This window comes from Macrosteles quadrilineatus, unplaced genomic scaffold (genome assembly GCF_028750875.1).
Source record: "Macrosteles quadrilineatus isolate MER2022 unplaced genomic scaffold, UCM_ALF_1.0 Scaffold_5__1_contigs__length_97177068, whole genome shotgun sequence".
NCBI classification, from domain to species: Eukaryota; Metazoa; Arthropoda; class Insecta; order Hemiptera; family Cicadellidae; genus Macrosteles; species Macrosteles quadrilineatus.
In genome coordinates, this window is record NW_026542598.1 from 90,678,086 (window position 1) to 90,689,824 (window position 11,739).

General features: G+C 35.0%; 1 protein-coding gene across 1 annotated transcript; it reads right to left on the reverse strand.

Moving 5' to 3' along the window:
• Positions 1-1,281: 1,281 nt before the first annotated feature.
• LOC128993911 (60S ribosomal protein L32) lies at positions 1,282-8,570 on the reverse strand. Its single transcript, XM_054418013.1, has 4 exons — positions 8,483-8,570; positions 5,168-5,270; positions 3,749-3,901; positions 1,282-1,469 (listed from the first exon to the last, which is right to left on the reverse strand). Exons 2-4 carry the CDS (start codon positions 5,258-5,260, stop codon positions 1,311-1,313), a joined length of 405 nt encoding a protein of 134 aa, XP_054273988.1. The 5' UTR covers positions 5,261-5,270; positions 8,483-8,570; the 3' UTR covers positions 1,282-1,310.
• Between the last annotated feature and the right edge of the window lie 3,169 nt (positions 8,571-11,739).

The window sequence follows — 11,739 nt, forward strand, 5'->3', positions numbered from 1 at the left end:
TTTTTGAAAGTTCCCGTGGGTCTGTCAGACCGAGGTTTTGGTATTAGTGTTAACAGGAATCAGGAACTATTCCATTTAAAAAAGTACCGTTTCAGCTATGATATTATTGTTGTGTACTCCATGTCCTTATAACTTCTAGTCGCTGACTAGAAAGTCTTTCATGGGGTTAAATTGCCTTTCTCATTCAGATATTTTGTTTGAGGATATAATAAATGTAATCACCAATTGCAACAAATTATTGTACAATAGTTTGTCTATTCTTAAATTTTCCAACCTTCTCAATACCTAGTGAATCTTACCTTCAATTACATTGTCTGTTACCCAAGTTCTTCAAAAAGCTCGATTCAATCTGTGACTATATTCAACCTATGACAAGTGTAGTGTTTATCATTGAAAATAAAAATAAAAAAAATTGACTTGCAAGTTTAAATAATAACAGGCTGTAACAAGAAAATTTTTAATCACAAGCAAAATTTAGGTTATGGTGGTAAGTTAAAATAGTCATTTATTTAATGAAACAAATCATAATGGATTGTTTGGTAGCTGACATGTCTGAAGATCATAACTTACTACTTCTGCAATGCTACAACTCAGGTGGCCTAGCTCATTTTTCAATTGACTTAATTTTGATTAACCTTGGTTTCTGTTTAATAAGGTGCGGTATAAGGAAGGAAAGAAGAAATCCCAGCCTCCTCCGTCACCATAGCTGGCCAAGTTCTCTCGAGCCACTTTCTTTTTTTCCTTGCTGTATACTTTTTATTATTGGATTTTATTGAGTTTAGTAGAGTTTACTAAATTAAGCTTTTAACTTAGGAAAGACTTAACTTGAGACAACTCCAAACATTATTATGCAGTAACAATAGCCTATTAGGCTATTTATATTCCAATTTGAGTTGTAATAATAAAGTTTTAACATTTCAATATACACTACTGTTGCAACAAAAGCCTACAAATATTAAATTCAATTATAAGATACAGTAGGGAAAGATTGTATTGAACTATTACAAACTCAAAACTCATTAAACTTATACAGCTGTAATAAATTAAATTGCCGTGCATTTGTGAAAAACTGAAAAATCCTGAAAATTGTTACAATAGTCGGGTTAAAACCGACTAGAGCATTGAAAAGTCCCATCAAATCCATCCATCATTGGGGATTTCCATGACTTTTTGCCTATTTCCATGACTTTCAATGACCAGAATTTTTTCCCATGACTATCTCTTTCCAGAATGTGGACACCCAGTTGAAGTATTATGAGGTGTAAACAAAAATTCACAGTGTATAAATAAAAAACAATTTATTATTTTGTTTATTCATTCTCCTCACTGCGGAGTCGGGCGTTGGCATTGGTTACTCTGATCGACAGTTGCTGTGCTCGCTCCACAATAGCCTTGCGCTTCTTGGACGACACAGCGTGCGCGATCTCTGCGCAGTACTTGCGGTTCTGCATCATCAGTACTTCAAGCTCCTGCAAAAAATTACAAGATAAAATTATATTCAGCCAACAATAAATCTCTTTCTGTCTGGCAATATGAAACCCAATATTATATGAACCCTTTGATAATACTTTTTCATACCTGTATTTTGTTTCGCGTTTTTTTACAAATTTATTTAATTTTCTCTTTGTTTCAGACATTATGATAAATTAATTTTGACACTACAGTACAAAATCACCCGTCTTATCGGACACCTTTTAACCAGTCATCGGTTTGACCGGACTACACTCGGTAGAAGTGACATCTCTTTATCCGGATAATTTTTATCACCACATCGGTTTAACTGAACTAGATTGGCAGGAAGTGGGCGGTACTGAAACGACTGTTCTCGTGGGAAAGATTTGAGACCAGTGATTACGTGTCTAAATACAATGCTCTCCTGTCAAATACTGTATAGAGTATGCATTTAAACGGTCCGTTTTAACAACATTTTGGGGACGTCGGTTTAACCGGAAAAATAGTTATCTGGACTGGCCTCGGTCCCGAGGAGACCGGATAAGAGGGAGTCTACTGTATTAATGTATGTATTATACGCTACTTACAAATAAAGATTATTTGAATTTAAATTTGAATAAACATTATTTTAATTGTTTGGTTATAGCTCAAAGGAAGTAACTTCAACAGTTAATTCCTCTATCTGATAACCAGTGTTGATGTAGCAAAGTACTTTGAGTATCCCACAAATATGCAGATACTCTTAGACCACTCTGCAAGGATAGGGTACAAATACTACAAGCCCTAAACAGGTCTAACATCTGAATTAAAAATTATACGGTAAAGCAATATTTCTGGAAATCAATCTTAAAAGATTCATTATTTGTTAATTATAGACATGGGTGGTCTTAAGAACCAAGATTATATAGTTAGGGCTGCACCTTTTCACCTTGCATTACCTGCAAGTTGTAATGTCGCTATTCACTGTTAAAGTGCTATAGGCCTACATTAAATTGTCAACAGCTCCCACAATCACGGAACTATTGTCCACATTAATAATATTATTTTTGATGGAATAGACTTTTATCTAGTAGGCCCTAAATACAAAGAGAATTACAGATATATCTCAATAAATAAAGTTTTTTGTAATACTTAGAAAAGGTCTACAACATTTGTAAAACTAAGGGTACTTTCGTATTATCCGGAGGCCACTTAGAGATTTTTTTTACCGGAGACCAAAAATAACGACATTGGGAAGAACATACTGAAATTGACCAAATTTGACATGATTACGATAAGTGGCCTTTGAGTTCTATCTCCAGCGATGTCGACAAGGATTGTGTTGAATATGTCGCCACCATTATACTACGCCAAGTAGGTATACAGGGCGCTGCGGCGGTTATGTTAGGTTGGGTTATCATAAATATGTAAATTGTATTGTCTTTCCTCGTTTCGTTATGAATCTAACTGTAGTGTATACAATAATAATGTACCATAATGTTGCCATTTTTACGATATTTAGATTTGTGTTATAAAGAGTTGGCAATATGTTTTGCGTGTCCTGACTGCGATCAGGCGACTGTGACGTCATATCGTATGATTTCAATAAAGCTCCCGGATTGTCTACAATCCATCACGCCACTTTTCCCTCCACGTTTAACCGCCGATCCAAAAGCTTCCTTGCTCTCCAGTCCCTCAAGATTCCAGCAAACCGTAAACATGTAGTCGACCGGGTTTTATTTAATTCCCCAAATGGTGTTTTTATTTCAAGTCATTGCACCCCAAACGTTCCACAAACGATACCAGATGAGTCAGTACATTCGCCCGCCAAATACCCCAGATACATGTGATGCGCGCGCTCTGGTCAATGATCAGACCTTGGCCTACTTGAAGGCAATTTGGCGTGACTTCTCTAGTATGACTCCTCTGGTATCGTTCGATTCATAACGAAACGAGACAAGTCCTACAAACATCTTTATAATGACCCAACCTAATGTGGCCGCCGGTAATACCAAAGCACCAAATTAAGTCATTAAGTCCTGCCTGAGGGTCTGCGCTCATTACAAAAACTACTAGGTTACCCCAATAGGTTGATAGAGGTTCCACTGCACAAGTAATTTGAAAGATGTTACAACAAAATATCAACGGTTTTGTCAATTGCATTTACCTCTCCAAATGATGCTAATTCATTATGTCTAGTTTAGACATTATATTTTTTTAAGCACTCCATAACATCACATCGCGATTGTGTAGTTATATTCTAAAACCACCAGTGCTGATTATTTCAGAAAATTTTTAACAACAACCACAAACTTACCTTGACATTGTGAACCAAGACTTTGCGGAAGCCGGTGGGCAACATGTGTTTCGTCTTCTTGTTGCTTCCGTAACCAATGGAGGGCATCAAATACTGACCCTTGAACCTTCTCCTCACTCTGTTGTCAATACCCTTGGGCTTCCTCCAGCTTTTCTGAAAAACAATAAAAAGAGGTTTATTGTACTGAACAGTCATAGGCCTCATACTGAACAAATTAAAATCCATCAAGATGAATCTCTTAACCAGGGTTTATGAATATTTTTGGATCCGTTATCGATAGAAGATTTACCTACTAAAACAAGTAGACAAATACAAAACTCACCAAAACAAAACAAGCCCCCTCGGTATATCACAATTACGGCTGACAAAGGATTTTAAAAACAGCCATAAATAGCTCAAGTGAAACATTTGGGGTACTCTTAGATGTAAATTAAGTTTAGTACCGTATTATCACTTCATTGTCTAAGGATCATTGGACGGAATAGGATAGCACAAGATCAAAGCAGCTAATATTGTCCGTAATCACCTCAGCTAATACCCCACAAATAGATGATTGGATAGTGACTTGATTTGTGGTAAATTGGAAATGTAGGCCTGACCACATAAGTCTAGATGGATGAGTAAAATAGATCTAGCCTATCAAATAAAATACTAGATCACACTAACTATGTTATGTTGCTTTCTGTGAGTACAATGTTAATTTTACAAACTAAGTACCATAGGCCTACTCGCAACCAAGGCTAAAATGAGCATTACAGTAGAACCCCTCATATCCGGCCACCACGGGACCAAGCCCCTGGCCGGATAGCGATTTGGCCGGATAAACCAACCTACTATGAAAATGAAAATGATTCATACCTATAATAATATTTAATCAATACATGCTGTCAAAAGTATCATTTAAGTCTATTCTAGGATTATTTTTTGAAGAATTAACATTTTTGTACAAAAAAAGATATTTGTAGGCTATAGTTGTTAAGGAATGAACGTACGAGTATTAAGATTTCAGGTAACAAAAACTATTAAATGATGGATGTAAAAGTTACATTCAATCAGCCTTGAAGATTTTTAGGACCTTAATAGTAAACACAATTCTACTCAACTTTCTTATCCATTTTGTGAAATAAATACAAAGATTAATTTCCCAACCCCCCACTGTTTAGAGGTTAGGCCTAGTTCAACTGAGTTTAGTGACACAGTAAAATATATTGAAACAAACAGATAAATAGTTCAGATAAATAGTTTAGCTCAAACAAGTCGCAAAGACTAGTGGTGCATCTAAACGTCTGTAAGCTTTGAGAAAAACATTTTGATATTGACTTCCTGGAAGTGGCCGGATAAACAGAGGACCGGAAAAACCAAGGCCGGATATCAGGGGTTCTACTGTATGATCAAAATAATGTAATAAAATCAACTCACCCTCAACTTGATGTAACGATCACTCTGATGTCTGATGAACCTCTTGGTCCTCTTTTTGACGATCTTGGGACGATATACGGGTCTTATAGCCATGTTGATAGGTCTGAAAGTAGAGACAATTTTTTAGGCCTATACAAATACAGAGACTTACTTATTAAAAGTTCATCTCGGAGGAACAAAGATTTCAATCCTCAATGCTGATGTCACGAGGTACAGTAGAACCTCTTTAATCCGAACGTCCACTAATCCGAACCCCTCATTGCTGTAGGTACACTATAGGCCTACACAGTATAGCAGTTCTTTATTGTATACTGTATTTAATTTACAGTAGGCCTAGGTACTGTTTATTCACCATCAATTTACTACTGTATTAAATATACACTGTATTTTACTTTATAAAACATTTTTTCACTTTTCCCAAAATAATTTTGATCAATTTTAGCCATGTTTTAGCTATTGTTATGTAAAAACAACAATATGTTCTGTAATCCGAACTATTCAATAGTCCAAACTACCTTTGGTCCCAATTAGTTCGGATTACAGAGGTTCTATTAGGTACCAAGATTCATATTTTCAGGTTTAATTTTCATCTTCATGTAAGTTGCGCCAATATTTAAACACGTCAACTGAAAATACTCGTCATTCTTCCATCAAACTTATTCCTAGGATTGTACATTTAATTTACCGTATCTAGGTAGGACTGTCTTATTATAAAACTTAAGCCTAGCCTTTTATCTGTCCATTTTAGTAAATTTCTCATCTGAATAATATATTAGGTACCGTAGGTCTCATGGTAAGACCTAGACCACTTTAACTTGTTCGTTTTGATGTCTCCCCAGAGACCAAAATCACCATCCAAAAATGTTGATATAGGCCTAATAAATATTAAACGTGCCACTTAGCATAGGCGCTCTAAATGAGGCCATGAGGCCTATTTTGTATTTTGAAAGCCTATTTAGGGTGATGCTTAACTCACTATTTCAATAACTTGGTGCAAAAATATTCTGGAGGTAACAATTAACAACTTTGGAACATCTAAGCTTTACCTCCCTATCCCTAAATTATTTTAGGCCTACCTAACTCACAAATCCGTATAACTTAAAGCCCGGCCTACTTTCCTCACAAGCCTAAATAGGAACTGATTTAAGTTAGTTTACAACAATCAAGGCTCAGTTAAAACTCAGTAATAGGCCCTAATGCATTACCGATAACTTACTTAACCCTCCGAGTGTCCCTTGTTTTGGCCTTAATGTCTGCCTATTTTTAGCTCATTTGCAAGGTTTTATTAAAACGGATCTGAGAAGCTTAAAAACAATGTTAATTATACTGTTCTATATACCATTTTGTTTGGAAAACCATGGGCTTCAATATTATATATAAAACATAAGAAACATTTGTTTAAAAACAATTTTTTAGGTAAAAAAAAAAATATTTTGGAAAATTTTCAACAAAAAAAAAGTTTGCGCTCAATGAAATTATATAAATTATAGGCCTATAAATATTTGAAAATAGCCACTTTGTTCTAAATTTTATGAGGATTACAAATACGGTATATAATCATATAGTGAGGTAAGTTATCAAATAAATAAGTTATGAGTGAAAAACAGATTTCAGTACATTGCGTTTAGCTAAGAATGCATAGCCTAAGTAACCATAGCTAGGAATCTGGCTGATAATTTGCATCGATATCACTACCTACTTCTTCAGGATCATCAACCAGCCCTTCAAAATCACTTAAATCTTCTTATAATGCACCACGTATATCACTACTTTTGATTAACACTAAAACAATGATAAACGTAATAAAACACATCAGTCATCGGTCCGAGGATAACCAAGATGTTTACAATTACGCATGTCAGCTGTCTGCTACAATTACGATCGGCTCGGAGAACATACAGCGCTGAGACAGACCTCTGGAGAAAGCTTATAATTTAACGAAAAGAACGATACCTAACTTGATCCAGTTCATTCCGATTCAGTCAGTCATAGAGCCATTGCCGTAAACAGTGTTCGTGAGTCGCTGCAGCGACGCATGACACTCGGAGGGTTAATTGTTTGTGATTATTGTCTTGCGGTTTTTTCTGTTTTCCTTTAGTTTGTGATTAGTGTAGGTACACATAACTCACCAGCAAACTTAATGGCGACATTGACAAGCAGACAAGAATTACAACAAAATATCGGTTGTAGCATAGTTTACGTAGGCTATTAAAGTTTTAATCCCCGCAGAAACATTTGAGCAATTTTGATTTTAAGTAAAAGTGTTTAGCCTAAGTAGATTTTGGTGGTTTAAATTATAAATTGCTAGGCTATTACTGCATTTGGCAAGTGTTTGGAATGTAGCACTGCTCGCTGGGGAGTGAATGTTAGGGCCAGGCTGGTTCTTTACACCTTTATACTAGGCCTATGTATTAATCGTTGACCAGTAGGCCTAATGACTGGATAGATTGTCAAAAGAAAGTTTTTTGTCAACAGTGGGTCCACAGTGGACCCACTGCAGCGCAGCCTTGGAAATGGTGTCAACATTCGGGTCCATTCAAACTCATTTGTAGGCAAAGTTAATTAATTTGATCGTGGAATGATAGTTAACGAGTTAAAAGCCCCCGAAAATCGTGCCAACCTCTGCCACCATTTCGTCATCGAGATCAAAACCCTAAATCAAGAACTGTCTATGTTTAGAATGCTGGGAAGCGACTGAGGGGAGGGCATGTGAACCAGCCTTTTACGATGACACATTCTGTCACACTTGCTCTTTTCCTATGGGCTATAACGCCTAGTCCCATTAGACTGGGAGAGGTGCTTCACCACAAACATTCACTGAATGCAGTACCTATACAGTATAGATACCCATGGTTGTCCCCGTTGTCAAACAACCGTTGCTCCACCTCTAGTTGTGAAATACGTTAACCGAAAAGTTGACATAGCCTATGCCAAGCCAGAAACAAAATCATCAGTTAACTTTACCTAATGTGGGTTCAACTAAGTTTTACTCACGGCATGGTAGGCATATGTTTATGTAAGTTAGTGAATATAATTCAAGAGCCATGAAAATGTGATATAAGCTCTTATATCGAGCAATTTTGGATCTTTTATAACATAAAGAGACATTGCAGTGTAGGAACCTAGGCCTAGGCATTCTACTTTCAGGTTAGGTCCTAATTGTAACTGTTATTCGCAAGAAACTTGTTCTGTGCAAAACAGAAATAAATGTTCAAAATTTAAAAGAGTGTTCATAATTGAATTACTACTTAAAAATGAGGGATTAACTAAATAGAGATTGATAAAATATGTTAAAATTTTAACAAGGCAACTTACGTTTGGCTATCAACTAGAACTTTACTCAGGAAAGAAGAAGTAAAATGTGGATTTATAGAGTAGTCACTAGTCAGTCAGCAGAGTGGAGTAGAGCGAGTGTTGCAGCGAATTTCTTATTATTTGTTGGCTGTTTATACTTTGTACCATGAAGCTTACTTGTTACTTACAATACTCAAAGCTCAAAGCTGTTTGGAAAAAAATATATAATCATACACTGGTCATCATTGATAAGATACATTTAGTTTGTCTGTGGCTTTATTGTATTTTAAAATCTGGATGCAGTATGGCACTATAACAAGTGAGTAATTAAATTTTTAACAAAAAACACGGTAAACTCTTGAAAAATCTCTAATGGATGTCAAAAACGAAAAGAATTCTTGTGAAGCACCCAACATTTCTGCTGGTCTTATTCTCTGCCAAGTATAAAACTATTTTACTGTTCCACGTGTAGAGTTTTGATCCATAGGCAATATACTATTTGAAATGAACGAACCATGTACGATATATTTATAACTTAAACTACCTACTAACACAAATAAATAAACAAATATTACTTGGTTAGCCAGTGGAAAATTATGCTTAATAAAAAAATGTTTTATAGCCTAGGTGCCTGAGCAGAAAATTCAGTCTAGAAACTTTTTCATACAAAGTTTGCTTGATCATTAAAACCAAAACTACTTCTAATTAGAAAGTTCAAAAGCTTTTGGGGTCATTTCATGATTCCAAGTAAATTTATTTTCAAGTGTAACGCTTACTTCCAAATAATCAGAACTCCTATATAACTAAACATATTTTCCGAACTCTTAAATCCACAGTAGGCTAATCGAAAACCCAACGGAAATTCGATCAGTGAACTAAACAGAGTTAAGTTAAATAAACAAACGGTTTTATTAGTTTATACAGTAGATAAAACTCAGTCCCTTGTTTCATTTATGTTTAAACGCAACTGTTAAAAAATCAAGTAAATTAGTTCGGTACAGTGAACCACAAGTGAAGGGTTCTCTGTCATGTGCGGAGAAGGGGCTAGGATTATGCCAGCTGCTGTGCTGCCTCATGCATTGACGATCTTATAGATGTGGCACAATGAGCAAGATGCAATAGGGAAGAAGGCTGCACCCCAGATATGGTCCTGAAATAATTAAAATGTAACAATATATTAGTATGATGACATTTTAAATGCAATTTTTGCCATAAAAAATAAGCTGTATTTTAATTTTTACTGCTTGTAACAAAAGCATGCATGTAATCATAAGTAAACAGTAACTTATAATTACTCAATATTGTCTCTCACATTCCTAGTATCAGCGGCATTGAGTTCATTCGTAATTACAGGTACAATCGCTACGTTTTTCGGCTTTTCGTCCAACTTATTCCTAACAATCTTAGCAATCTCAGCTTTTCCTGGCTGTCTCAAAGATCTTCTTATTTTCAGACGTAGCTTGGAATCACTCTTGCAGATATTAAACCATATTTTGTTAACGAATGCTACATTTAGAAGGGGGGTTTTCTGGGGAGAATCCTAAAAAGCAATAAATCGAATAAATCAGTTAAATCTAAAAACCTTAAATAATCAATAAATTTATACAAATGATAACCATTAAAAAAAAATCACGGCGGCCAAGGTTATAATATTTTATACTCTGCCTTTATTTCTTTCCTTTTGTTATAGATTGCTAATCACATGTTATTTATTATTTTGTTTTTGAAATTGACTGTTTGTACATAACTCATACTCATAAAATGTTTCAAGTGTGATTAGTGAATTATTCAAGCCTTGTTTTCTTCAGGTAAATATTCTCATTTCTAACAACCTACGAAATAAAATACTGTTATATGAGTGGATAAAATTACAAGCCTTTAGTACAATAGTAGAAATTATCTGGATCCCGAGCATTTACATGCGTTTACAGCCATTAAACCCAACAATCTTAAACCGAAGTGTTTGACGTGTCAAAGACCAAATTACACATAGGCCAGAAACGGCTGCACTTTACTTTAGGTCCTGTATCCTACACTCATTTGAATGAAAATATCGATTATTCGATTGTTTCAAACGATATATCGGTTGGTTGGTTGGGTTAGGTTAGCCTTACCTAACTAACCAAACGATATACTGTATCGAATGAATCAATCTATTAATCGATATATCTATCGATATTTTCATCCGAATGAGTGTAGGACCTAAAGTAAAGTGCAGCCTCAGAGACAGTTAATACAACTGAACATAGCGATAGGATTATAAATTTTAAGGTTGATAAACTATTTGGTCACGTTTAATGAGTGGAGATACAGTATACCAAATTTGTAGTTTATTAAAAATTGCCGCATCAAATATTTAACATTCTGTATCGATTTTATATTTAGGGGTGCGGGTTCTAAAGTAGGGGGCTAATGGCTGTCACTAAAAAGGGTTACATTGTTTTAATTTGACAAACACATATAGGCATACTATAGAATATTTAATATATTTTATATTTATTAATTAGGCTATACAATTAAGTATTCTTAGATAAATGGATTATTCCCGACGTGGGGCATTCGCTAAAGAGACCAAAAATAAATAATAGCAGGTTTAAAATCCAATGTGTTTGTACACAAATTATACTAACGAGTAACCAGCTGTCTCTGTAAAACAAGGTGAACAATATTTCAGTGGCAAAGTTGGTGCGGACAGTGACAGTGTTGACGGGCGAGAAATGTTATTGTAACAATAAATATCCCTCCTTGGACGTGACAAGGGTACCAACCTACAAGAGGAATCTTTCATTAACTGTTACCATCACTACAGCCTGAATACACTCATATCATATTAGTTATACAGCACAATATAATACAGGGTGATTTGTACTCAGTGTGACAAAATTTTTTTGGCGTAAGTACAAAGTAAATGAAGTGTGATGATGCATATCAAATGTTCCAAGTCTCAAAATTAGCTTCCCAAAAAATAATTTTGTGTTTTTCAAAAATAACCATGCTTTTAAACTTAATACAGCGATTTCTCAATTACCTGTATATGGATTTGAGTAGATAATGTCATTTTCGTGTTCTACATTAAATTTTGAACAAGAATAATGGAAAATGACGGAGGATCAGTTGTACAAACTCCATTGTAAATAGATTCAAAGATAAAAATTAAGATATTTGATAAAAATTGTAAAAACAATGGTCTATTGCATTTTTCACACCCTGTATACAAGAAAGTGTCGGAATAAGTTAAAAACTGCGCCATTTTATAAGCTTTCCAACCATATGCTACA

Coding starts and splice junctions, on each gene's coding strand:
- LOC128993911 (XM_054418013.1), bottom strand. CDS start 5,260: ATGGCTATAAGACCCGTATATCGTCCCAAGATCGTCAAAAAGAGGACC. Junction 3,902..5,167: donor ATCGTTACATCAAGTTGAGG/GTGAGTTGATTT, acceptor ATTGTTTTTCAG/AAAAGCTGGAGGAAGCCCAA. Junction 1,470..3,748: donor TCTTGGTTCACAATGTCAAG/GTAAGTTTGTGG, acceptor AATTTTTTGCAG/GAGCTTGAAGTACTGATGAT.